General features: G+C 60.7%; 2 protein-coding genes across 3 annotated transcripts; both read right to left on the bottom strand.

Moving 5' to 3' along the window:
- Positions 1–371: 371 nt before the first annotated feature.
- Positions 372–6,207, bottom strand: ASIC3 (acid sensing ion channel subunit 3). Its single transcript, XM_061415198.1, has 12 exons — positions 4,990–6,207; positions 3,816–4,653; positions 2,671–2,821; positions 2,366–2,493; positions 2,056–2,251; positions 1,908–1,964; positions 1,644–1,791; positions 1,267–1,358; positions 1,088–1,167; positions 905–979; positions 661–719; positions 372–560 (listed from the first exon to the last, which is right to left on the bottom strand). The coding sequence occupies exons 2-12, from the start codon at positions 4,347–4,349 to the stop codon at positions 482–484; spliced, it is 1,599 nt and encodes a 532-aa protein (XP_061271182.1). The 5' UTR covers positions 4,350–4,653; positions 4,990–6,207; the 3' UTR covers positions 372–481.
- Positions 6,208–6,290: 83 nt separating this feature from the next.
- On the bottom strand, positions 6,291–23,914 carry ABCB8 (ATP binding cassette subfamily B member 8). Of its 2 annotated transcripts, XM_061415190.1 has the most exons (17): positions 23,692–23,914; positions 18,612–18,924; positions 18,117–18,272; positions 17,940–18,034; positions 17,739–17,844; positions 16,864–17,025; positions 16,665–16,750; positions 16,449–16,546; positions 15,962–16,067; positions 12,633–12,666; positions 12,293–12,429; positions 12,006–12,100; positions 11,740–11,873; positions 10,877–11,024; positions 9,005–9,255; positions 8,225–8,353; positions 6,291–7,893 (listed from the first exon to the last, which is right to left on the bottom strand). In XM_061415190.1, the coding sequence occupies exons 1-16, from the start codon at positions 23,784–23,786 to the stop codon at positions 8,228–8,230; spliced, it is 2,142 nt and encodes a 713-aa protein (XP_061271174.1). In that variant the 5' UTR covers positions 23,787–23,914; the 3' UTR covers positions 6,291–7,893; positions 8,225–8,227. The 2 variants fall into 2 exon arrangements, with proteins under 2 accessions (XP_061271174.1, XP_061271173.1); XM_061415189.1 differs by having other exon boundaries at positions 6,291–8,353.
- Positions 23,915–25,464: the final 1,550 nt, after the last annotated feature.

Below are 25,464 nucleotides of genomic sequence, written 5' to 3'. Positions count from 1 at the left end.
CACCTCAAACAGGACAGCAGTCTGGTTCCTGGGAGCGGGCTGCCCCTCCGCTTCCCGCTGCCTGTTCCCCCGCTTCTCGGGGGGGCTCCAGATAAGAGCCTCCTGCCCGCCTTTCCCTGACAGGACCCCAGGGGTGCGTCCTACCGCTGCCTCGGGTCTGCCTGCCTCTGAGTTGTCCGTTTGACAAAACTCACTCACAGGGAGGTGCAGTGACCCCTGCCTTCCCAGCGCACTTCTCTCATAGATTTCTGGGGGGTTAATGTTTTGGACACCGCATCTGCTGGGTGATGGTGGGCAGGGGCCTTCTTGGGGCTGAGTAGGGCTGAGGGTGGCTGGGCCAGTTGGCCTGTAAGAGGAATGGCAGAGGAGGCTGACGTGCTAGAACTTTATTTGGGGTGAAGGCGGCAAAGAGGCAGGCAGGTCAGCCACATCCAGGGTGTCGGGGTGCGGCCTTGAAGGCACCGCGCCCCCGCCCCCACGTCTAGAGGCGGGTAACGAGGTAGCACGTGCGGTGGGAGGCAGAGAGGGTCTTGGCGACAGCGGAGCAGGGGGTGGGAGGCCTGGGGAGACAGACCACAGCGCTGGGTCCTGCCTGGCCCCTGCCCTCCCAGACCTAAGCTCTGCCCTCCTTCCTGACCTCAGGAGGCCATTTCTTATTACCTGGGGCCTGGGCCGAGGTGGGGAACCTGGGTCCGATGGCTGCCCAGCCCTTCCTGAAGCTGTGAGAGGAGGGAGAGGGTCAGAGGTAGGGGCGGGGATGGAGGGGTCTCTCCCACCCGCCACCCCAGCCAGGGTCACTGCCCCTCCCCTGCCTCCCAGCTGGGTAGGGATGGTGTTCTACACTTAGGAGGGGGCTGAGCACCCACAGTGGCGATGGCAGGGGTAGGGTTCGGGGGGCTGTTACCAGATTGGCGCTGGAGGGCCTCTGGGGGCGCTTTCGGTTCCAGAAGCGACGACCCAGGACTCTGTCCCAGAACACCTGGGGACAAGCAGCGCTGGAGGTGGACCCCACGCCCACCCACCCCCACCCCGCAATGCTGTGCCTTGACTCCTCCCCCTCCCCCAGCTGGGGCCCAGGCCCACCCACCTCACAGAGGTAGTCCAGGATCTCCAGGATGGTGAGCAGGCTGGCCCCGATGAACAGTCCCATCTGGCCCCCAATGTCACCTGTGGAGGCGGGGTCACCCCGTCAGCCTACAGCTGTCTGCCCTGCCCACGCCTCCCCCTGGGCTGCAGGGCGCTAGCTGCACGTAGGCGCAGACACACCGAGCAACTCAGACATTTCGTAGGCCTTCTTCTGCTCCACCGTCTCATAGTTGAGGGCCTCAAAGAAGATGTCCAGCACCAGCACGTTCTCCCTGGAGGAGGAGAGTGTTTGTTGGACACCCCTAGTACCGGCTGCTGGCAGGAACGGGTACCCCGTTCTCTGGTCTCTGGGACCTTTCGTGAGCCCTGGTGGGGAGGGTGGTGGTGGGGGGAGCCCGTTTTTCAGAAGAGCCCAGCTCAGGAAGGTTGAGGCGCTTGCCCAGAGCCCCCAGAGCCGGGGAGCGATGGGTAGCCGGGTTTCCCAGCCCTGGGTGCGCAGGGAGGTTCCGCCCGGAGGAGGGGGCCCGCCCCGCCCCCAGGCCCCCCGCCGGGCTCACGCGATGTAGGCCTCGCTGCGGTTGTGTTTCCGGGCCAGGTAGCGGGCGGCGGGGCGGCTGGGCATCCGCACCATGGAGAGCTCCTTGGCGTAGCGCGTACTGGCGCACGGGTTGGGGCAGCGACACGCGTCCTTCCGCAGGAGGGCATCTGCCGGCCACAGGCGCCCGGGTCAGGTCCTCCCGCCCCGCGGGGCCGGCGCCGGGTGCAGAGCCGGGGTGCGGGGTGGGGGTGGGGCCGGGGTGCGGGGGAGGCTCTCCCCTTACCCAGCGCCGGGTGGGCACAGTCCTTGTACTGCTGGGGGCTGCACACTGGGGCACTGCCTGCACGGCGGGGGCAGGAGACAGCTTCAGGAGCGGCCCCCAGGACCCCCGCTTCCCCATACCCCCTCCTCCGCGGCCCCCAGCCTCTTACCTGGCATGTGCATCATTCTGCAGCCGCACTTTCGGGCCACATAGCGGCTCTGGCAGGCCAGGCGACACCCCATTAGACTATAGGGAGGGCTGAGGCCCGGGCTGGGGGTACCCAGAGGACCAGGCGCTTCTGGCTCAAAGTCAGGGTCCAGAGAGACAGAGCTGCAGTCCCCCCAGGGCGGCGGCAGGAAGCTCAGCTGGAGGCGGGCGGGTTAAGGAGGCTCCCTGGCGGGCAGTGAGGTCCCTGGGGCAGGTGTGAGGAGCTGGGATGGGGTCTGGGGCGGGTAGGGTGGGGGCACCAGGGAGGATGCTTGCTGCTTCTGACAGGACACGAAGGTCTGGTAGCCAGGGGCTGCCCCGAAGCCCAGCTGGTCGATGAGTGGCGGCTCCTCCTGGGTGTGGATCTGCACTCGGACCCCCACCTCAAACGGGGTCTCCTCTGCAGGAAGAGGGGGACCCTGAGTCCTGAGGCCCAGGTCCCAGGGGGCCCCCTGCTGCAGCCCCCTCTCCCCAGGACTGTGACCAGCTAACCCCACCCCTTCCCACAGTAAAGGACAGGCCTGGCTCCATGCGGGCCCACTCCCGGGACGCCCCCTGCACGCTCCCCTCCCCGTACCCACGTCCCTCCACACAGGCAGGTACTCCTCCTGCTGCACGTCCAGCATAACCTCCAGCCCGTTGCCCATGCCACCCTTGGGGGTGCTCAGCAGCTCGGCTCCATCAGCGCCAGAGTTAAAGGTGTAGCACTGCCCCATCCGGGTGAAGATCTGAGGGGCAGGCAGAGGACAGACGTCTCCGGGGCCAGCAGGCCCTTTCCCGAGGCCAGCACGAGGACCCTGCCACCTCTCTCCTCCCTGGCCTCTACCTGGCTCTCTCTTTGAACACTGAAGCCCGCATCTTCATGCCCCCAGCATGTGTGCTAAGTTGCTTCAGTCGTGTCTGACTCTGCAACCCTATGGACTGTATGTAGCCTGCCAGGCTCCTCTGTCCATGGGATTCTCCAGGCCAGAATACTGGAGTGGGTTGCATGCCTTCCTCCAGGGGGTCTTCCCGACCCAGGGATGAAACCCAGGTTTCCTGCATTGCAGGTGGATTCTTTGCCAGCTGAGCCACCAGGGAAGCCCAAGAATATTGGAGTGGGTAGCCCATCTCCTCTTCCAGGGGATTTTCCCGACCCAGGGATCAAACCTGGGTCTCCTGCACTGCAGACGGATTCTTTACCTGGTAGCTAAGCCACCAGGGAAGCCTCATGCCTCCAGACCCTCCCTTAACCGGCACATGGACTTGGACTCTCACCAGCTCCCATCACCCCCATGCCTCACCCTCACCACAGGCCCTGGGCACAGCCCGCAGGACAAGTGTTTCTTTGGAGACTGGCATAAAAGGAAGAAGGTCCCAGTTGCCCTCCTTCAGGTTTGGCAGAAGAGGCAGAGGGAAACCAAGCTCCCTCCCTGCTGGCAGAGAAGTAGGGGGCCCTGGCCCAGCACACCAGACACTCCCAGCACACCCCAACTCCCTAGGAGCAGGCTCTCCCCAGACCAGACCTGGGCCCAGAGCCAGCCTGGGTGAGGGCCCCCAGTGCCCCCAATGTGACCTTGCCCTCTGCAGTCCAGCTGAGAGTTGGGAGGGGACTGAGAAGGACTGCTTCTTGGGCTGAACAGAAAGGCACTGGTGAGGCGAGGGGAGGGGACCCCTGGCCCCTGGCGCAGCACGGCTGTCCAGGACCCCTGGCTCTGGGGGAGGCTGGCACAGACGGCTCACCGTGGTGAAGTTCTCAGGCCCACAAGGCCAGCCTCGGTAGCGACAGTCCAGCAGCATGTCCTCGAGGGCGTGCCCGGCCCGGGCATAGAGCCGGGCCACATCGAAGGTGGGGCTGGGCATGAAGCCGGGGGGCGCGGGGGGCCGGCCCAGGGCGCGCAGGTAGGCAGCATGCTCGGCGGGCTCCAGGCCCAGCAGCGCAGGCCCGGCCCAGTGCAGGTCGTTGGGTGTGAGGCGTGAGCGCCGCAGTGGGTTGACGTTGCACAGGGTGACGGCCGGGAAGGTGAGCCGGCGGCTCTCGCGCTCCTCCAGGGCCGTCTCGTGGTGGAACTCGCCGTAGTAGTGCACCCGCCCCGCCACCTGGTACAGGAAGGTGGCCAGGGCCAGGAGCACGGCGGCAGCCCACAGCCCCCGGCGTGCCGGCGGAGCCCCCGGGCCAAAGACGTGGCCCAGCCCGTGCATGGTGCAGCTGCTGGCGAACGCGCGGATATCCGAGGCGGGCAGCCGGGCCTCCTCCGGGCCCGCAGGGGGCTTCATGGCTGCAGCCCCCGGGGCGGGGGTGCAGGGGCGCAAGGGGGCAGGCGAGAGGGTCAGTCAAGGGTTGGGAAGGGTCATGCAGGGGTGGGTCAAGGAGGGGAGAGGCGGGGCACTGGCCTGGGGAGACGGGCTGTCCTGTCTGTCGGAGGGTCCCCTTGGCCTCCTCTGGCCCCAGGTGGTGGCCCCGCTGGGCACAGTGATGGGCCCCAGGGTGCGGGGGGCACTCCGTGGCAGAGACCAGGTAGGGTGCAGCCGACGTGGCAGGCAGGGCAGCTCTGCTGGAGGCTGCTTGGCTGAGCCGGAGCTGCCGCAGAGGATTGGGTTTCAGCGGTGAGGGGGCAAGGGGGCTGGCAGAACAGTCTGGGGGGGGCGGGGAGGTCCCTGGGGCCCCAGGCTGAGCCATTAGTGCAGCGTTGGGGGGGGTAAGGGAGGGGGGTGGCAGTGGAGACTACCAGAGGCGCCAGCAGGAAACCACAGCATTCCTGGATCAGGCTTGAGGAGGGGGAGCCCGGAGACAAATCGGGGCTGGGGTGCTCCAGGTGGACCCCAGGTTCCCAGCTGCAGCCCCTGAATGTTGGGCCTGAGGGGCAGCCGCTGACCCTCAGGCCCAGCCCTCGCCCCCCCACCCCCTCAACCTCACCCCGGTTCATCTGCTCTTTCGCAAACAGCGGAGCTGGCTCTCGACCAGGCTGGAAAGCGATGGGGAGCTGGCATCAGTGAGCTCTTCCTTCCGGGCCCCCAGTGTCCCAGACGACTCTGGGTGCTGGGAGCTCCTCTGGCCCCACGTCCAGAGGTGGTCCATCTCCGGCGATCCTCTCCCACCTCCGCGTGCGCAGGCCCTCCTGTCTGGGTGGGGGGGGGCTGGCCTCTGCCGCAGGGACGGTGGGCTCACCCGTCACCCTTCAGGTGGGACATAGGTGCCCATGGGCCGCCCTCTGGGGTAGTACGGATGCTCTGTGAACTTCACACCTCTTTTCACTTAACAACACATCCTAGAGGCTGTGTGGTATCCAGCGCCCGGAAACCTTCTGTGTTTTTTAAATGGCCACATACCATTTCATTTATGCGGATGCACCATCGTTTGTATTAACACAGCCACACCCCTGTTGATGGATACTGGGGGTTTCCAGTCTTTCGTGGCAAACAACAGCGCTCTCAGTAACGCTGCACAGATGGAAACTCCCAGAAATACAGCCGCCGGGTCAAGAAGAGGTAACTGCATGGGGAATCTGATCGACACCGTGGTGAAATTCCCCACAGTGGGCGCTCCCATCAGGAACAGGGGCGTGTGTCTGTCTTCCAAAGGTGGGCGGGAGCAGGGGGTGGGGGCGCTTATTCTAAAGGAGGAACTACATGGCCCCTGGGCCAGCTGGAGAGTCCTGGGCCACAGGGCCCAGCACAGGGTGGTAACACTGGCCGTCTCTGGGCAGAGTCGGGGCCCTTGAATGAGGCCTCAGATGTTTCAGAGATGGGTCGGCGGAGGAGAGCTCCCGGCTACTGGAAAACAGACAGCAGAGCTTCAGGCCTGCTGGCCTCGTGGGGTTCCAGTGTCTTGCTGACCTGAAGTACAGGGGACAGGAAGGAGGCAGCTGCTGAGGGGGCCTAGCTGGGGAGGGCCTGCCGGGCCGCCAGACCCTGTTTGGTTAGCCGCTGGTCTGCCCGCCGCTGCAGGAGGCGCTGCCGGCCTGAGACATGCTGCGGGTTGATCTCCGCTGGTTTGTCAACTGGGTTCATTTCTACTCCGTGTCCTTCCACAGAGCCTCTGTGGCGAGGCTCCACGAGACGTGGGCTCTTGGCAGGGAGGGGAAGTGTGCCAACTGAACACAGCCACGCTGCACCGTGACCGCCCATCCTCCCAGTGAGACTGCAGTGGGCAGGGGCCTCCCCGTACCCCCGTCGTGGGCTTGGCGGCCCGCAGCAGGCGCTTAATGAACACACATCTTGAAGGAGTGAATAACACCGTTTACTGCACAGATGTAACCAGCTTCTGAGGCTGCAGCCCTAAGTACGTTACCACAGGTCATTCTAATTAAACTCTTAAAAACAAGCTCTCAAAATGAAGTACAGCTGGGTTTATGACCCACTCGGAATGGCTGCAGGAACCGAGGTCCAGGTTAAGACTACGAGTGGCCGGCTGACTGCCCGGCCTTCCGTGGTCTCACTACTTCCCTAAAGGGGGTGGGGTGGGAGTGGGGGACAGGATTCAGAGAGGCCACCCTGCAGAGGTAAGGAAAGACCTGGGATCTGGTGTCGAGGCTGCTGGTGGAGCAGGAGCTGGCCAGGGCTGGGAGGGGCCTGGCCGGCCAGTGTGGACCAGGGCGGGAAGCTGAGACCTGCCCTTGGCTGCCCTCTCCAGGGAGGGATTTAGTGGCAGAGCAAGCTGGAGCCAGGCCAGGCCTGCCCAGGGAGTTGACCTCTCATCAGCAAGAAAGCAGGGCATCCAAACAGGCTGGTCGTGGCCCAACGGTAGCATCTGCTCCCGGACCACATCCATGGAGGCCGCGGGGGGACTGAGCCCTGGCTGCCACATGCACACCGGAGCTGTGCAAGCTGCCCCAGGCTGGCCTCCAGCCACAGCTGCCCGCAGTCACCCTTCTATGCCGTGGGATAAACCCAAATGGGCTCACTGGGGCAACCTGCTTCCTCACCCCAGGGTGAGACTTAGTGGGGTCGTCAGCCTGGACGGGGCTGTGAAGGGCGGAAAGCTTTCTGGAGGGAAGTGCCATGAGCAGAACTCAGGGAGGAGGGGTGACCAGTTCTGGGGCGACCAGGGCTGGAGAGAAACCCTGGCTGCTCCGAGGTCCCCTGGAAGCTGACACCCCGCCCCACTCACAGCTTTGGGGTCGCAGGCTCGTGCCACTGGGCAGCTGGCCTGTTCTCTTTCAAGAAGCGGCTCTGGTCAGACCTGTACCTGGGACCCTCTTTGACCACCCCAGGGAGGCTGGCTGTGACCGCTCCTCGTTGGCCTGATTTTCTGTCTCGCCAGCCCAAGGAGCTTGGCGTCAGCTGCTCCTTAGTGGGTTCTGGTGGGCGTTAGCACTGACTGTCCCCCAGGGTTGGGGGCTGGGGCCTGTGTCCCTCTTCTGTCACTTTCAGAGGTAGGTGTCCCCACCTAGAGGGTGAGGGTCCACGTTCTCACCAGGTGACAGGCTCGAGGTGCACGGGGCCGGGGCAGTGGGGAGACGGGCTGGCTCCTGGCAACCTCGTGTGGAACAGACCACAGCCACCCCCGCCCCCCTGCCCCCGAGCCAGGGGGCCCGCCAGGCACCTGTCCCATTCAGACAGCGGTGGCGGGGGCGACATCTAAAGGACTGTTACGGGGCAGGGAGAAGGGAAGCTGTGCCCAGGATGGGGCTGTGGGTTTGAAGGGTTGGCTCAGAGGCTGGTCCGCTTCTCCCAGGGTCCAAGAGACACGTTAAGAGTCCGTGGAGGAACTCGAGGTCATGGCTTGGGTGTGGGAGGAACGCTGGGGTGAGTCCCCACTGCCCTTCCCCAGCGCTGACTTGTGAAGAGTCCTTGCAGCTGCAGCCTGGACACCATTAAGCTGTCAGGTAGAAGGGAGGCCAGCAGGGTAGGGAGAGGGGTCAGGAGGGCTGGGCAAAGGGAGGGGACCCACTTGGGGCCTGGGAGCCCACCCCCTCCCCTGGGCGGCCAGCCCAAGGACTCTCAGCTCCAGCAGGAGGCAGGCAGCCTGGCGGCAGGAGGACAGCTGGGGCCAGCCTCCTTCCAGCCCAGTGCCTGGCCCGGGGTTTTATTCCAAGCAGGGGGAGCTGCCCCACCCAGCATGCTGGCTCTCCTCCTGGGGGTGGAGTCTGCAGGAGGTCCCCCTGAGCTGAGCTCTGGCCTCAGCCACAGATGCCTGGCGGTGACCAGACCTCTCAGGACTTGGAGTGCCGGTGCCCAAGGACTTGGGCCGCCTCGGGAGGTGGGGTGTCCAGGGCCTGTCTCCGGATGAGCTCCGAGTAGAGCCCGCCCTTCTTCAGGAGCTCCTCATGGGTCCCCACCTGCACAAAGGAAGGAGGGGCAGATGGTCATCCCCCGCCCGGCCCAGAGCTCACAGCCCTCAGAGGACCAGCTCCTTGGGCTAGCCTCCACCTAAGCCAGAGCCCCTCCGGAGGACACAGCACCGTCGGTCACAGGTCGCGGCTGGTGCATCTGTACTTGTTAGCCGAGCTGGATTGTGTAAGAGCCTCCGGATCCCCCTGTCCGCCTTACAGGGCCTGGCGCTCCTCGCCCAGTGCAGGCGGCTGGGGGACTGTGAACCGGGCCCCATACAGCCTCCGAGCCCTGCTGCAGACCCAGCCTTGGGGTGCTGCTCCATTTGGCCCTGATCAGGTTCCCTGGGCCCCCACTTCAGCCCCTCAGCCCTGGGGCCCTCCCCCAGCACCAAGTGCTTCTGAGAACTCTCCCCTGTGACACTGGGGGTCTCACTGCAGCTCTGCTCACTGCTCGCCCACCTCCAGGGGAAGAAACAGGGGCCCAGAGCAGCCAGGGCTTACTGAAGGGCAAGAACTCCTGAATCCACACGGTGCTACTACCAGACCATAACCCCCAGCCCCCAGGGTCAGGCCAGACCCTCCCACAGCTCAGCTGAGCCACCAACCTCCCTGTGTCCATCCCAGACCACCGACCCGTGCCCCAGGGCCCTGGCTGACCTCGCAGACACGGCCGTGGGCCATGACGACGATCCGGTGGGCTGCGCGCACGGTGCTGAGCCGATGGGCGATGACCAGCACGGTGCGCCCGGCGCTCGCACGGTCCAGAGCCTCCTGCACGACTCTCTCGGACTCTGAGTCCAGCGCGCTGGTTGCCTCGTCCAGGATCAGCACGGCAGGCTGCTTGATGAGCGCTCGGGCGATGGCCAGGCGCTGCTTCTGGCCACCAGACAGGGTTGCACCCCGCTCACCTGGGGGGCAGGAGGTGGGGAGAGGGCAGGCGTGATGCCTGGCAGCACCCTGATCCCCCACCCCTGTGCACACAGCGGGGCGCAGTGACGCCCGAGGAGGCCAGGCTCCACCTCGCACCAGGGCACGGCTCGGAGCCACGACGGGCCCGGGCCCACCTGCCCTGGCCCTGAAGCTCTAGCCGCCTTCTCCTGGCCTCCTGGGTCCCTGCTGGACCCAGACGTGGCTCCTGGAGTTCGGGTGGCAGAATAGCGGGAGTCCACCCTACCCCTGGACATTCTGGAAAGACCACATGTGGAGTCCAAAACGCCCACAGAGAACAGCAGAGGTGGCACACTGAGCACCAAGAAGAGCCTCCCGGTGACGACAGTCACAGAGCAGGTGCCAGAGGGAGAGGGAGGGCCAGCTCCTCCAGGCAGGGCAGCGTCCAAGGAGCAGAGCCTCAGCAGCAAGAAACACGGACCTCAAAGGATGGCTGCTCGACGGGGCAGGCTGAGCTCAGCAGATCGAGGCCTGACTGTGTCAGTTGCTCAGTCCTGTCCAACTCTGCGACCCCATGGACTGTAGCCCACCAGGCTCGTCTGTTCATGGGATTCTCCAGGCAAGAATACTGGAGCGAGTAGCCATTCCCTTCTCCAGGGGATCTTCCCGCCCCAGGGATCGAACCTGGGCCTCCTGCATTGCAGGCGGATTCTTTACCATCTGAGCCATCAGGGAAGCCCTGACTGAGACCTAAGTGTCAAGAAGAGTTGAGAGGGACTTCCCCAGTGGCCCAGGGGTTACAAGTCTGTGCTTCCACTGCAGGGCATGCTGGCTGGATCCCTGGTCAGAGAACTAAAATCCTGTGTGAAGCAAGGTGTGGCCAAAAAAAGAGAGTTGAGAACTTTAGATATGCCTGCACCATGAGAGGACTTCCCAGGTGGCGCAGGGGTAAAGAATCCGCCTGCAATTCAGGAGATGCAGGAGACCTGGGTTATCCCCTGGAGGAGGAAATGACAACCCACTCCAGTATTCTTGACTGGAGAATCCCATGGACAAAGGAGCCTGGCAGCCTGTCACAAAGAGGAGGACATGTCCAGCACCATGAGACATGCTGGAACATTCTGCAACAGAGCCAAGAGACTCTGGATAATGGACACGAGCCCAGAGGTTGAAGAGAGAACCTCTGAGAGGAACACACGAAGCTGCAAGCTTCGACGTGAAGATTCTCGTGTGATGCTACAACGTTCTAATGTTCTAGAACCACCAGAGCCCTCTTCTGGGTAAGTCAGAACAGAGATGTGCTCAACCAAAACCATCCCTGTGGATAAAAGTGGAAACACCTTTCATTAAAGGATAAAACCCAGAGAGAGAAAGAGAATGATTCCCTGTGCTTCTGGTCAGGTCTCGGGGGTTGACGTGGTGAACTCTGAAGAGTCCCCACGTCATGGATCATGTGTATCCCTGCCACGCTCCTGTCCCTGCAGCCGGCTTGTGCCTGAACCACCCCAGCATGGTCTCTGTCCCCGGAGAGCCGCCTCTGTCCCTCGAGGCCACAGTCCCGGTCTGGTCTCCCCTGAGGCCATGACCGCGTTCCCGCCCCCCCGCACCCCAGCCCATGTGGGACGCCATGCCTGAACTCACCCACGATGGTGTTGTAGCCCTCCGGGAAGCTGGTGATGAACTCGTGCGCATTGGCTTCCCGGGCGGCTGCGTAAACCTCTTCGTCAGAGGCGTCCACCTTCCCAAAACGAATGTTCTCCATGATTGTGGTTCCAAACAGGACGGGCTCCTGGGGGCAGGAGGTGGGGGGAACCACAGGAAACATCTCAACTCTGCTCCGAACCCCTGAAGGGTGTAATCAGGAGAGTTCTGGCCACAACAGGACCCCGTGGAGGGCAGGTAGGGAGGTTCAGAGTTACAGGTCAGAGAGAGACCCATCAAGAGTGGGAAGAGGCCGAGCTCGCTGCAGGACACAGGGCCCCTCGGGAAGGCGGCTAGGAGAGCAAGACCAGCTGGCCGGGCAGGGCACCCTACTCTGGGAAGACGGCCAATCAGATTTTATTACAATTTGACCTTCTGGATGCCACGAGCTGTCAGAGATCCTAAAAAGACCGCCCCGTGGGATCTCTTAAATTGAGGAACAGAGTCCAAAGGCAGAGCTGAGCAGCTGGGACCCGGTGAATGAACACCAGGACCAGTGAGGACAGCCCCCCCGCCCCCCCCCAAGGGCCGCAGGACTGAGAACAAGCTTCACCTGGCTGATGAGGCCGATGACCTGGCTCCTGAGCAGCTGGGACCCGGTGAATGAACACCAGGACCAGTGAAGACAAGCCCACCCGCCACACCCCCCAAGGGCCGCAGGACTGAGAACAAGCTTCACCTGGCTGATGAAGCCGATGACCTGGCTCCTGAGCAGCTGGGACCCGGTGAATGAACACCAGGACCAGTGAAGACAGCCCACCCGCCCCCCCACCAAGGGCCGCAGGACTGAGAACAAGCTTCACCTGGCTGATGAAGCCGATGACCTGGCTCCTGAGCCAGGAGGGGTCGAGGGTGCGCAGGTCCTGCCCATCCAGTGTCACCACGCCCGCCGTGGGGTCGTAGAAGCGCTCGAGCAGAGAGGCCACGGTGGTCTTTCCTGGGGGTCAGGGAGGGGAGGAGGGCATGGGTTTCCAGAGCATGTTCCGGGAAAGCGGGGCCCCTCCTGCCACACTGGGTGGTTCCAGGTGCGGAGTCGCAGGTGCGCGGGGGGGTAGTGGGCCCCTCTTACCTCCCCCGGACTGGCCCACCAGGGCCACGATCTTGCCTGGGGGCAGCGTGAGGCTGAAGTCTCTGAGCACAGGGAAGCCGGGGCGGCAGGGGTAGCTGGTGGGAGGCGAGAGACCCTCAGGTCGCACCAGGTTCTTGGACCCTTGTCACCTGGTCCCTCCTGAACTCTCAAGTCTCCCTGAGCCCTGGAGGGGGGTTTATTCAGAGGGCCACACTGCCCTACGGGTCCCCAGACCTCCCCCTCCCCTGCCCTCAGCCCAGAGAGGAGAGGAGGCGGCTGACACCGACCTGAAAGAGACGTTGTGAAAGGTGATGGAGCCGCGCAGGTGCTCCCGAGGCAGGCTGCAGCCCCCGCTGAGCGGGATGCCGGGGCTCAGGGTCATGTACTCAAAGACGCGGGCGCCTGCGCTGAGCCCCCGCACCACCTGGGGAGGGGTTCGAGTCTGGGGTGAGGGAGGCCTGGGTCCGAGGGAAGGGGCAGCATCTCCTGGCCGACCCGGGCGGGAAGAGCTCATGGCGTCCCCTTCACCGGACGCCTGGTTTTCGCAGCATGCAAGTTACGTGGGTGGCTGCGGGACTCCAGCCCAGATCCCGGGCCCACACCCCCAGACCCTTCTCTGCAGCTCACCTGCCCGAACAGGATGGAGAGGTTGGCCATGGACCTGCAAGGAGACGACGTGGGCTGAAAGCAGGCAGCAGCGAGGCTGAGAGAAGGCGGCCCGGAGGTGGAGGGGCAGGTCTGGGGGGGGGTGGGTGGCGGGCGTGCTGAGCGAGGCGGGAAACCGGGCAGCCTGAGGCCAAACGGAGAGGCTTCTCCTGAAACCTGGGGCCCCTGGGGCCCCGGGACCTGGCAACCCTGGGCAGACCACCCAGTCCTGGGACAAGTCACTCCTCCCTTCAGAGCCGCGTTCTCTCCTGGCCCGGAGGGGGCTGACAGCCAGGGACTCCCTGAGGGCCGGGCTCCAGGGAGGAAACGGCCAGGAAGGCGGGCGGCGGGCAGGGGGCTTGGGCTCCAGGCTGCCCACAGCCTGCAGGGCACGGGGTGAGGCCCACCCAGGCGGTTGGATCTAGGGCTGTCCAGGCCCGGGGGAGCAAGGCCTAATGAAGTGGAAAAAAAGGATGTTACTCCTTCCACAGGAAGAAGGAAACAGAAGACACTAGGCCGCAGGGGTGGGGGCGGCCGGAGGGACCCCATAAGAAAATTCCCTGAAGATGTTATCTCATCGCAGCTGCACCCAGACGGTGGGCGGCTGCCTCTGTCACACGGGGCTGGAGGGGGGTGAGTCACTGCTCCTTAGTCACAGTGCCCGGCTGGCCTGGCCGCCCGTGACTGTGCGTCTGCGATGGTGTGTGCAGGTTTTTCTAGAAGCAAGACTGCCTCCCCAGGGTCACACTTGTCCCAGCACCCAGGTAGGGGCTGGGGGCGGGGGGGGCAGACAGGGCTCAGAGCACTTGCTGGAGGGGGCGAGAGACACGGAGGGGAGCTGGGACGGGGCGCTTTCGGCCAATGTCGGGAGAGCACTGTCCACCAGAGACCTGTAAGCCACTAGGGCCTGGCGGGGGTGCCATGCGACCACTGGAAACCAGCTGCGCGTGACCCTGCTCACGGGGATGGTGTGGGGGGCAGCCCTCGCCCTCCCTGGAGGCCCCGGAGGGCAGGGTGGTGGCTGGGCCCATTCCCAGGGGGACCCAGACCCGGAAGCCTGGCTGTGACCCTGGTCCATCTGGGCACCTCCCCCTCCCTTCCAGGACACCAGGGCCACCACTGAGAACCCCTCGGGTGGGGTTGCTTGAGGTTGCTTGAACTCCAGGCAGGCCTGCCTCCCTGCCTCCCCATGCCGGACCCCAGGAGGAAACACCAGCTTCTTTACTGACACCCAGTTTCTCCAAGGTGGGTGGTGAAGGCTCTCCATGTGGGGGGGGGGTGTGTGTGTGTGTGTCTGTGTGTGTGTGTGTCTGTGTGTGTGTTAGTCATTCAGTTGTGTCTAACTCTTTGTGACCCCATGGAGTGTAGCCCACCAGGCTCCTCCGTCCATGGGATTTCCCAGGCAAGAGTACTGGAGTGGGTTGCCATTTCCTTCTCCGGGGGAATCTTCCTGACCCAGGAATTGAACCCACGTCTCCCACATTGTGAGCAGACGCTTTGCCATCTGAGCCCCCAGGGAAGCCCCATCCTTAGCAAGGGGCCCCCAAAAGGCTGGGCCAAGGGCCCAGCGAGCAGCCCCACCTAGCAGCCTGCGAGTAGCTTTCCTGAGCCTGTAACGGCAGTCTGCTAGCCTGCCAGGCCGTGCAGTGGGGAGGGAAGGAGCAGGTCTGTGCCCAGGCCACAGTGGGAGGGGCCCAGCGGAAGGCGAGTCTGAGGGAGGAGGGCTGGCCGCGTGCAGGGAGCCAGGGGTCCACGCAGGTCAGCACCGCGGGAGGGGCAGCCCGCGTTCCGTCTCTGGAACCCTCAGACCTCTGTGTCCCAAGGCCACAGGGGAGGGTAAGGGTGCCCAGGCCCAGAGAGGGTGTGAAGGGACCTGACTAGGCAGCACTGAGCAGAAACGGGGGGATTCTGGTCTTTGTGGGACACTGGCCTGGGGCTGGGAAAGGTGGATTCTTTCTACCTGCCCTGCCTCGGGGTGAGCGCCCTCTGCCCCGGATGGTAACAAGGCCGATAGTGAAGGACTCTGGAAGAAATGCCCCCCACGCTCGTGGGGGTGAGACCCGGAGCAGAGCAGGACACACAGACTGGGGGAATCGGGGTGAGGAGGGGGACCCAGGGGGGCGTTGGGGCTGATGCCGTTTTCTCCACATGGTTGGTGGTAACACGGGTCTTCACTCTCCAGTTACTTGTTATCTCACATTTACTCTATTTATCTAGCGCCTATTTACATTTTATGTGTTTTGGTGTATATGGTACATGGGGGAGAGGACAAAGCAAGGAGAAACGGAATCAGGGGAAGGAGCTGCCAGGAACTCAGCTTAGAAGGGGCGGGGGGGGAGGAGGCCTCCCACCCTGGGTCCTCTCGTGGCAGAGCCGGTGGGCACACGGGGCCGGCGGAGCTGCGGACACGGTGAGCCAGCTGGGTGGGACGTGGAGGGGAAGGTCAGGCAGAGGGCGGGAGGCCAGCTCTTAGTGAGCGCATCACAGATGGCCTACCGTACATGGAGTCTTAGAGAAAGAAAGTGAAGTCGCTCAGTCACGTCCAGCTCTTTGCGACCCCATGGACTGTAGCCCGCCAGGCTCCTCTGTCCGTGGAATTTCCCATGCAAGGATACTAGAGGGGGTTGCCATTTCCTCCGCCAGGGGATCTTCCCCACCCAGGGATCGAACCCAGGTCTCCCGCACTGCAGGCAGACTCTTTACCGTCTGAGCCACCAGGGAAGCCCACACAGAGTCTTACTCAGCCTTAAAAAGGAAGGCAATTCTGACACCTGCCCCGACGTGGATGAACCTGGGAGAAGTCGCGCTCAGAGAAAGACGCCCTCACCAGGGACAGACACCGTATGAGCCCACCTACATGAGGGCCTGAAGCAGACAGATTCACAGAGACAGACAGCAGGATGGGGCTGCCGGGGGCTGGGGAGGGGGTCGTCTAGGGACAGCATTTCGGTTTCACAAAGTGAAGCTGTTCTGAGGACGGATGTTGGTGAAGGTCACACAACATGAGCGTTATGTGATGCTAATAAACTATTTAAATACGTTAAGACGGTAAATTTTGTTATGTACATTTTATCAAAATTAAAAACAGCTTATCAAGGACACTTTTGAGTTGTTGGGAAGTTGAAGCTGACGGTGTGTTTCTGAGGGCACAGTGAATGAGGTTGCGGGGAGCCCTGAGTGGGCACTGCTGGGAGGCAGGGGCCCCCTCCCCAGCCCTGCACTTCACTGGGGGAGCTGGTCACCGTATCCACAGAAGACTGGCGCCCCCTGCCCCAGCTGGGCCCCTCGGGAAGAGAACGGCCCACTCTCACCTCTGCACAGTCTGAGAGGCCACCAGGAAGGACATGAGGTCTCCCCCCGTCAGCTGCTGCCCGGCCACGAGGGAGCCCCCAACAAACAGGGTGCCCAAGACCATGCCTGCGAGGGGCAAGGAGAGGCGGTCAGGGAGGAGGGCGGGGGACAGAGTCTGGCCCCTGTGCTGGCCCCTGCCACGCTCTACCGACTGCTGTTTCAGCAAGTCATTCGAATCTCTGCCTTAGTTCCTCCTTTGGCAGTGAGGGGGTTGGGGGCACCTCACTGCTTCCTCTCCAGCAGCTCTGCCCATGGCTCAGATGTGGTACTGGGCCTGTGTGCCCACTCCCTGCCTGAGTTGGCAGCCTTCTCCCCTAGTTAGCAGACCAGCTACCTGGCACTCGGGAGACGTTGGCCACCAAGCAGGTGGAGGGAGGGCTGCCCTGGCTCTTCCGAGCTCACCCCGAGTTGTACCCGTACTCCCCCTGGGGGTCCCTGCTCACGCACAGTTGAAGGCGATGTTGGAGAGCCCCTGGAACAAGGCGATGCCTCTGCCCAGCTCCTCTGCCTTACAGCGGGACCCCTCCAGCTCCGCTCCGTAGCGTCTGGGGACAGAGGCCAAGCCCGGCCCTCAGGAAGCTGGCAAGGTTGGGCCCAGGGCGGATGGAGGGGCCTTTGGGGAGCACCCCCTGGCTCTGCACTCCACCCCTGCTCAGGACTCACTCCTCCTCCCGCTGCTCCATGGCGAAGGCTCGCACGGTCCGAACATTGCCCAGGGCCTCATCTGCCACACCCGTTGCCCTGGCGACCTGCAAGGGACCCAGAAGTTAGAAAGCCAGGATGCAGATGGGGAGGGGGACCGAGGAGCACAAGGCGCAGAGAAGGAGGGGAGCACAGGAGGGGAGGGCGGGAATTCCGATACCTGCTCCTGACACTGGCGAGACAGTTTCCTGAGAGCTGAGCCCATCAGGGTGCCAACTCCCATCAGGGCAGGCGTGGCCACCATCAGCAGCAGCGTGAGGCGTGTAGAGAGCATGGACAGCGACACCAGGCAGCCGGCCACCTGCGTGCAGCTCCGCAGCCCCTGGGCAGTGGACAGGAAGCCTGTGAGGCGTCAGCACCAGGACGTGGGGACTCGCCAAGCATCAGATGGCTAGAGCCAGCTCCCCACTCCACTCACAGGCTGAGGCCACAGGTCTAACCCCCGGGAGGCCACTGGTCACACACTGTAACCCTTTCCTGACCAGCAGGGGTGAGAAACTACGGACCAAGATCTCCTCCTCCTCCTCCTAATGCCACTGCCCTCTTCTGCTCCAGAAACTGAACCAAAAAAATGACCGCCTGGCGATGCCACCCAGGGCCTGCTAGGGGGTCGGTGACAACGTGGGGAGCAGAGGATGAAGAGAGGACATCAGGAATTCAGCAGAGCTGTCGCTGGCTCTCCTGTCAGCCGGCCAGGCACTCTGGGGCCAGGCCATTACGAACATCTTGGCAAGCAGGGCTGGCAAAGGCTCTTGTCTGAGTTCTTGGGAAGGGTTTTCCGGGGGAGGTTGGATTTCACCGCGGGAGAGAAACAGCCTGTCCTGACCTTAGACACACGGCCATGAGTCCTCCCACCCGTCAATGTCCCTGTACCCTCATCCACATCCTCACCAGAGGGCAGGCCTCTAGCTTTGGTGTGAGCTGGAGGCGAGGGGACCCAAGACTGGGGCGGGGCTGGCCTGCGACAGTGTGGGCAAATGTGTGTGTGACTCTAACAGTGCCCCAGGCCAGGTCCTCCCCACCTGGGACACTGACCTGGGAGATGACGAGTTTGAAGGAGGATTTAAATTCTTGCACGTCCGTCGTCAGTCGGCTCACCAGCTGCCCTGTCTTCTTAGCATCGAAGAACTCGATGTCTTGGCTGGCGGCAGCCGCAGGTGGAGAGGAGGGAGACACGCCCTCAGGACGAGGCCCCGCCCCAGACACGCCCCCAGGCCCCAGGGCCCCGCCCCCTACCGGAGCAGGTTGCAGAAAAGCGCCCTCCGTAGATCCACGGCCATGCGCTCGCCGATGCGCGACAGCAGCACCAGGTACCCGAAGGTCAGCAGGCCCTGCGAGACAGGCCCGGCTCTCAGGGGCGCCCAGGGCTCCTCGCGGGGGCGGCAGGCCCCCCAGCCCTCCCTCCTGCGGTACCTGGAGGCCGTAGAGGAGGAGCAGGTGGGTGCTGAGGCTCCGGGACTCCGTCAGGAAGCTACCCGCGTGGTCCCTCGTGTACTTAGCCACGATCTCCACCAGCTGCCCCAGGAGCAGGGGGATCTGCACGTTTACCAAGGCCGCGCCCAGGGCCAGCTTGGGGGTGGGGGCAGCCGGTCAGAGGGGAACCACCTCTACCCGGTCCCTGAACCTTCCTCTCTCACTGATGCCCCCGCTGTGGGGGTTCCTATATCTCTCAGAAAGGCAAACCCAGCCGCCAGCCCCTGGGGACCCTTGGACCCTGTACCCCAGCCACCCTGTGCAGGTCCTCCAAGGGACCCTCGGCCGTGTCCCCATGCCAGCGGCCCCAGGTCTCTGAGACTCAGCCCAGCAGGAAAGCTGTCCCCATGCGGCCCTGGCTGGGGGGCTTCTGCAAACCGGGGGTGTATCCTTCCCTTCCCTGGTGTTGGGAGGCGGGGCGGGAGAAGACCTCACCACGATGGCTGCCCCCAGGACCAGCAGGTGGGGGCGCAGAAACTGCCAGAAGAGCGTCCAGTTAAAGCGGGGCTCCAGGACACGGGGTCTGGAGCGGGCCAGGGGGGCCTCTTCTGCCTCACACAGTGCCACAAGGCTGAGGCGGGGGCACTTACTCAGAACCAGGGGGCCCAGGAGGACTCCCCCGACCCAGCGCCAGGCAGAGGGGCTCCGGACGGGAGCCGGGGGTGCTCGAGGAAGGCGGGCCCGGAGCTGGGAGCGCAGCCGGGCCATGGCCCCGAGGAGGCAGGCGCTGGGACGGCCATCGGAGGACCTGCAGGGAGAGAACACCATGATGGCTCACGGGCCTAGCTGGCCCTCAGCTGAGCAGCGCAGCGCCTGGCTCTCGGCCCTTGGCTCAGCCCTCTGGGGGACAGAGGCTTCTCTGTGACAGCTCCCCCTGGCCGTCTCGGAGGCTCTTAAGCAACCTCCATTTCTGAGACGAACACACCCAGTGGAAAGTCATCGAGTCTCAAAGGTGTTTGCCCCTGGCTCCTCTCTGGGATGGCTGGCCCTAATCAGTGACCACCTCCAACCCCTGCTCTTTCAGAAGAATGACGGGTCATCAGAGCTGGATGGTGCTCCCCTTATAGACAAGCAGCAGAACTGGGACAACGTGGGACCCCTGCTGTCTGACTCCAGAATCCAGGCTCAGGATTAGGTGTGATGAGCTCACAGTTACATGTGGGGAGGCCAGGAGTGATCCCAAGACTCTGCCCACTGGTTGGAAGCTTATCACACCCCATCACCATGTCCCCTCCTGGGCCTCGAGTGCTAACATGACAGACAAGGTATGGAAAAAAAGGGTGACGATAAAATCCAAGTAACTTGTATCTTGTCATCTCACATAGGCCAAGATCCCCTGTATCCTGCAGTTTCGGTATCTGTAGATGACAATGCAGGGTGACCAGCCTACTGTGCACCGCACTCTGCTCCGAGGTCCAGGGAACAAGAGGCCAACAGGACAGACCAAGTAAGGGCCCTCGTGGTGGTTAAGCTTTAGCGTGGGTGTATGAATATATATACCCTGACGCTAGGAAAGATTGAAGGCAGAAGGAGAAGAGGGCAGTAGAGGATGAGATGGTTAGATAGCAACACCGACTCAATGGACATGAACTTGAGCAAACTCCAGGAGATGGTGAAAGACAGGGGAGGCTGGCGTGCTGCAGTCCGAGGGATGGCAAAGAGTTGGACATGACTTGGTGACTGAACAACAAAAGTGTATAGGGCAGGGGGGACACAAAAAAGGCTAACGACAAAGCTTGCTGAGGGTGGGGGGGTGGGGGCGGGGGGACCCATTACTGTCCCTTTAAAACATGTGGACTTGAGAGGGCAAGGAAGACCATAATCACAATTGCATTTTAAAGATCCTTGCAGAGAGGAGTGAGCTGAAGGACAGGAGCAGCTATAGGGAGGCCTGTTAGAAGTATCTGTTACCTGACCAAGAGTAGATGGGAGGATGATCAAAGATGCAAATAAGATTACTGATGAGGAGAGGCTTTTAAAAAACAAATGGATGAGAGGGTTTTCCTTTACCACAATGGTTTTTCCTATTTCCAGACCCTCCTAACTACACTCAGTCTCATCCTTCCCTGTTTCAATGAGGCCTGCCTGCGCTTCTTGCCACCTCTATGTGACATCTCCCCCCACCCCATCCACCTGCCTGTTTTCCACTGCATATTTCCTATCTATCCAAAATATAAATGGAAAAAATATATAAACAGAGAAGCTCACTGTCCTGCTCTCTGTAAATGCCCCACTTCCCCATCACACTATATATATTCCTTGGTGGCAGGAAGTCAGATCTTATTCACCACTGTATCCCCACAACACTTAGCAGAGCTCTGGTACAAAACAGAGCTCAGCAAATGTTATGTTTGTTGAGTGCATGCCCTCATTAGAAATGCAGAACAATCTGACAAAATCAACCCTGAATGTTCATTGGAAGGACTGAAGCTGAAGCTCCAATACTTTGGACACCTGATGCGAAGAGCTGACTCATTGGAAAAGACCCTGATGCTGGGAAAGATTGAAGGCAGGAGGAGAAGGGGACGACAGAGGATGAGATGATTGGACAGCATTATTGACTCAATGGACATGAGTTTGAGCAAACCCTAGGAGATGGTGAAGAACTGGAAAGCTTGGCATGCTGCAGGCCATGGGGTCACAAAGAGTTGGACATGACTTAGTGACTGAACAACAAGTAAACTGATTCACTGCTGCAATGTTTGTAAAGATTTAGACTTACTGTAGACAATAGTACGAAATATATTTTATGACCCAGCACAGTGAACATATGCATGTTGCAGAAAATCGAAATGCTTCACAGAACAATACTTTCCTTATTATTATTATTTTTTTTTTTGCCTCAAGGTTTGCAGGATCTTTGTTCCTCCACTAGGGATCAAACCTGAGTCCTGGCAGTGAAAGGCCCAAGTCCTAACCACTGGATCGCCAGGCAAGTCCCTCCCTCGTTTGTTTTTTAAACATGTATACTGTTATATTCACTTTCTTTAAAATTTCATTCATTTATGGCTGTGCTGGGTCTTCGTTGGTGTACCCGGGATACTGTGTGTTGCCCTGGGGCTCCTCATTGTGGTGGTTTCTCTTCCTGCGAAGCACAGGCTCTAGGTGTGTGGGCTTCAGTAGTCGCAGTATGCTGGCCAGGCCCTAGAGTGCGGACTCAGCAGTTGTGGCCCACGGGCACAGCTGCTCTGAGGCATATGGAATCCTCCCGGACCAGGGATTGAACCCGTGTCTCCTGCATTGACAAGTGGATTCCCATCCACTGTACCACCAGGGAAGTCCTATATCCCTTCTAGAGGGTCCAGACTCACTAAATGCACTTTCTGATCTATTGTGTTGTGACTTGCAGGTCTGAAAAACACTGCGCTATGAACACACAAATTCTAACACACTATCTGATGTCTTTCCTGGGGTTGTGCTCTCGTTTAAATAATATCGACACCCTTACTCTTTTCCTAAGGACTGTATTCAAGCCTTTTAATAATTTACCATGGCCACTTTCCAGCTTTTCTCATCTTCTCCACACTAAGGTCTAAGCAGTGCTTGGACACTGCCAAAAACTGGCGATTACGTCCCAGCACCAGTACGTCTAAGCTGCAGCTCCACCCCTCTTGCCCTCCATCAGTCAAATGTGCTTCCCGAAGGACACAAGTCCACATCCACCTGCTCCTGTGATCTACTGCCTGCCTGGCTCTTGGGCTTTCACTCTAGGATTAGAAAGGAATCAGTTGCTTCTTGTAAAGCGTTTACAATGGAGTCGCAGTCTCTGGGTCCTTTTCATTCCCCATTTGTGTTTTTCTCTCTTGGGACCAACATGTGCGGAGCAAATGAACACCAACATATACATATTCTTTTATCTCTGCTGAAACTATACAGATTAGGAACCATTTTTGTTCAGTTCACACTGAATCTGTAGAACAACAGCCATGCTAAATGTCTCTGGACACTTAATTTTTGTCCACATCTCCAGACCAATCCAAGAATGAGGACTGAGGCCAGAAACGGGGGGCCTGATGAAAGTGAAAAAGTTGCCTTAAAACTCAACATTCAGAAAACTAAGATCATGGCATCCAGTCCCATTACTTCATGGCAAATAGATGGGGAAACAGTGGAAACAGTGACAGACTTTAGGGGGAGCCTGGTGGGCTGCAGTCCATGGGGTTGCTAAGAGTTGGACACGACTGAGCAACTTCACTTTCACTTTTCTCTTTCATGCATTGGAGAAGGAAATGGCAATCCACTCCAATATTCTTGCCTGGAGAATCCCAGGGATGGGGGAGCCTCGTGGGCTGCCGTCTATGGGGTCGCACAGAGTTGGACACGACTGAAGTGACTTAGCAGCAGCAGCAAAATCACTGCAGATGGTGACTGCAGCCATGAAATTAAAAGACACTTGCTCCTTGGAAGAAAAGTTATGACCAACCTAGACAGCATATTAAAAAGCAGAGACATTACTTTGCTGACAAAGGTCCGTCTAGTCAAGGCTATGGTTTTTCCAGTGGTCATGTATGGATGTGCTGCTGAGTCACTTCAGTCGTGTCCGATTCTGTGCGACCCACAGAGGGCAGCCCACCAGGATGCCCCGCCCCTGGGATTCTCCAGGCAAGAACACTGGAGTGGGTTGCCATTTCCTTCTCCAATGCATGAAAGTGAAAAGTGAAAGTGAAGTTGCTCAGTTGTGTCCAGGTCTTCGCGACCCCATGGACTGCAGCCCATCAGGCTCCTCTGTCCATGGGATTTTCCAGGCAAGAGTACTGGAGCGGGTTGCCATTGCCTTCTCCTTGTATGGATGTGAGAGTTGGACTATAAAAAAAAGCTGAGCACCAAAGAATTGATGCTTTTGAACTGTGGTATTGGAGAAGACTCTTGAGAGTCCCTTGGACTACAAGGACATCCAACCAGTCCATCCTAAAGGAAATCACTCCTGAATATTCATTGGAAGGACTGATGCTGATGCTGAAACTCCCAACACTTTGGCCACCTGATACGAAGAACGGATTCATTTGAAAAAAACTGATGCTGGGAAAGATTGAAGGCAGGAGGAGAAGAGGACGACAGAGGATGAGATGGTTGGATGGTATCACCGACTCGATGGACATGAGTTTGAATAAGCTCCGGGAGTTGGTGATGGGCAGGGAGGCCTGGCGTGCAGCAGTCCATGGGGTCGCAAAGAGTCAGACACGACTGAGCGACTGAACTGAACCGAACTGACACCTGTGCAGCACGGTGCCCCCTGGTGGGGAGTGCAGACCTAGCGTGGTCCCCGACCCAGAGCGCCCCCCTCCGTCCAGCCTTCGCGCGGACACAGATGCGCCGAGCTTCGCGCCGGCACCTGGCCGTCTCTATAAATAATCGAGGCCGATCCTCCCAGGAACGACAGTCGACCCCCGGGCCAGGCCGGCCTACAGCCCCCAGCAGACCTTGCGAGAGCCCGGGACTCCATCTCCCGGCGAGCCCCACGCCCTTCAGGCGGGTCAGTATCCCACGCTCCCAGTTAGGTTTCGTCCCTTTTTACCTGACAGCCGAGAATGTCTGGAAGCGGAGGGGTAGCAACGGCTTGCCTGGGACGGGGCCACCCCGAATCCCGACTCGAAACAAGTGCACCAGCATGATGTGGGGAGAACCGGACCAGCCGGCAAGAGCGGCTTCACCGTGACCCCATTGAGGGCTCCATGTTGGCTCCGGCCCGCATCCCGACAACCCCCGCGCGACGCGGCGCTGATTGGCGGAAAGAAGCATCAATTTCACTGCAAGCTGTGATTGGAGGTAACCTCGTTCGCGCCTCAACGATAATTGGCGAGAGCCGCCTGTGGACCGCCCCCTCCCATCCATTTCTGGGCGGGGCCGAGCCGGAAGCGGCAATGTTTTCCGCCCGCCTCCGGGGTTGGCTCTGAGGTGACGTCTTGAGGGCGTGCCGAGTGTGCTCCCCCGCCCCGCCGGGTATCCATAGAAACGCGTCAGCGGCCGACCGCGGGGTTAGTCTCTCACGTTTTCTCTCAGAGCATTCTAGGTGACCCGGAATCTCCGGGGAGTGTAGAACGCTGGTTCTGGGAGACCAAGGGACAAAAATCGTTTGGAGGTGTTTTTTTTTTTTTTTTTTCCCCAAAATATGTGCACGTGCCTTTCCACCCACCCTGCTCCCCTAGGCGAGTCAGAGCTCCGGGGACAACGTGCGTGCTTGCTTAGTCGCTTCAGGCTTGTCCGACTCTGCGACTCTACGGACTGCAGCCTGCCAGGCTACTCTGTCCATGGGATTCTCCAGGCAGGAACACTGGAGTGGGTCGCCGTGCCCTCCTCCGGGGGATCTTCCTGACCCAGGGTTAGAACCTGCATCTGTCTCCTGCATTGGCAGGCAGATTCTTTACTACTAGCTCGCCACACGCTGTGGCCACCACATATATTTGGGGAAAAACTCCCCTGGTGATTCTGACAAGCTCGCGCTACACCATGGTTTAGAACCACTGGCGCGACCCCAGAGCCATCTCCCTGATAGATGCCTTCCTACCGCAGTCAGGCTGACTTGCCTGTAGCTGCCACCGCACAGCTCTTACACCTGCAATTTCTCTCTTATTTATTTCTTCCGTGTAATTATTTGCTTGCATAGCCGCCTCCCTACCAGGCTGTGACTTCCTCTTCCTCTTGTGTCTCGCTCATCGGTCCCCTCTTTCCCCTCTCCACGCCTGGCAAGGAAAAGTGCCCTTTACAATAACTTGAATTGGGCTGGTGGTAGGGAGGCTGTCCATTGATGAATCTGGAGTGAAACTGGGGAGGAATATGTGCCAGGATTAGTTTGAAGTTCGACTGGGTGCAGAGGGTGTATGAGAGGATCCTAAAGTGCGTATGGTGGAAAAGTGAGTGGGGTGAGTGAGGTTGGGGAGAGACCAGAGGAAACCCCACAAAACCCATTTGGGCAGACGTGTCAGAGAGATCGTGGGAATTTCTTGGCCCCTCTGCAGTGTGAGATTACATCTGGGGACACCAGAAGTCTTGTTTTCATAGCTCTGCCTCCTTCTCTGGGATAGAACTCTATAAGTCCTGAGCTATTATGACACTTTCCCTCCCAGGAAAGACGCACAGGTTCCTCCTCCAAGTTCCTCCAGAAGACAGTCTGGAATGCACTCTGTTTCTCTCTCTCTCTCCATTTCCTGGGCTGGTCCCTACATCAACCCCTGGGCCTAAGCCCTGGGGGCCCTAACACCTGGGTGGTTGAGTCAGCACTGCAGGAATGGGCTTCAGTAGGAAACCTAATGATTCAGGACCTCAAGAATGGCGTTGGACAAGCCACCAA

The sequence above is a fragment of the Bos javanicus genome, chromosome 4, assembly GCF_032452875.1.
Source record: "Bos javanicus breed banteng chromosome 4, ARS-OSU_banteng_1.0, whole genome shotgun sequence".
Lineage (NCBI taxonomy): Eukaryota > Metazoa > Chordata > Mammalia > Artiodactyla > Bovidae > Bos > Bos javanicus.
Note: the sequence above shows the minus strand (reverse complement) of the source record. Positions and strands in the feature narration are given on the sequence as shown.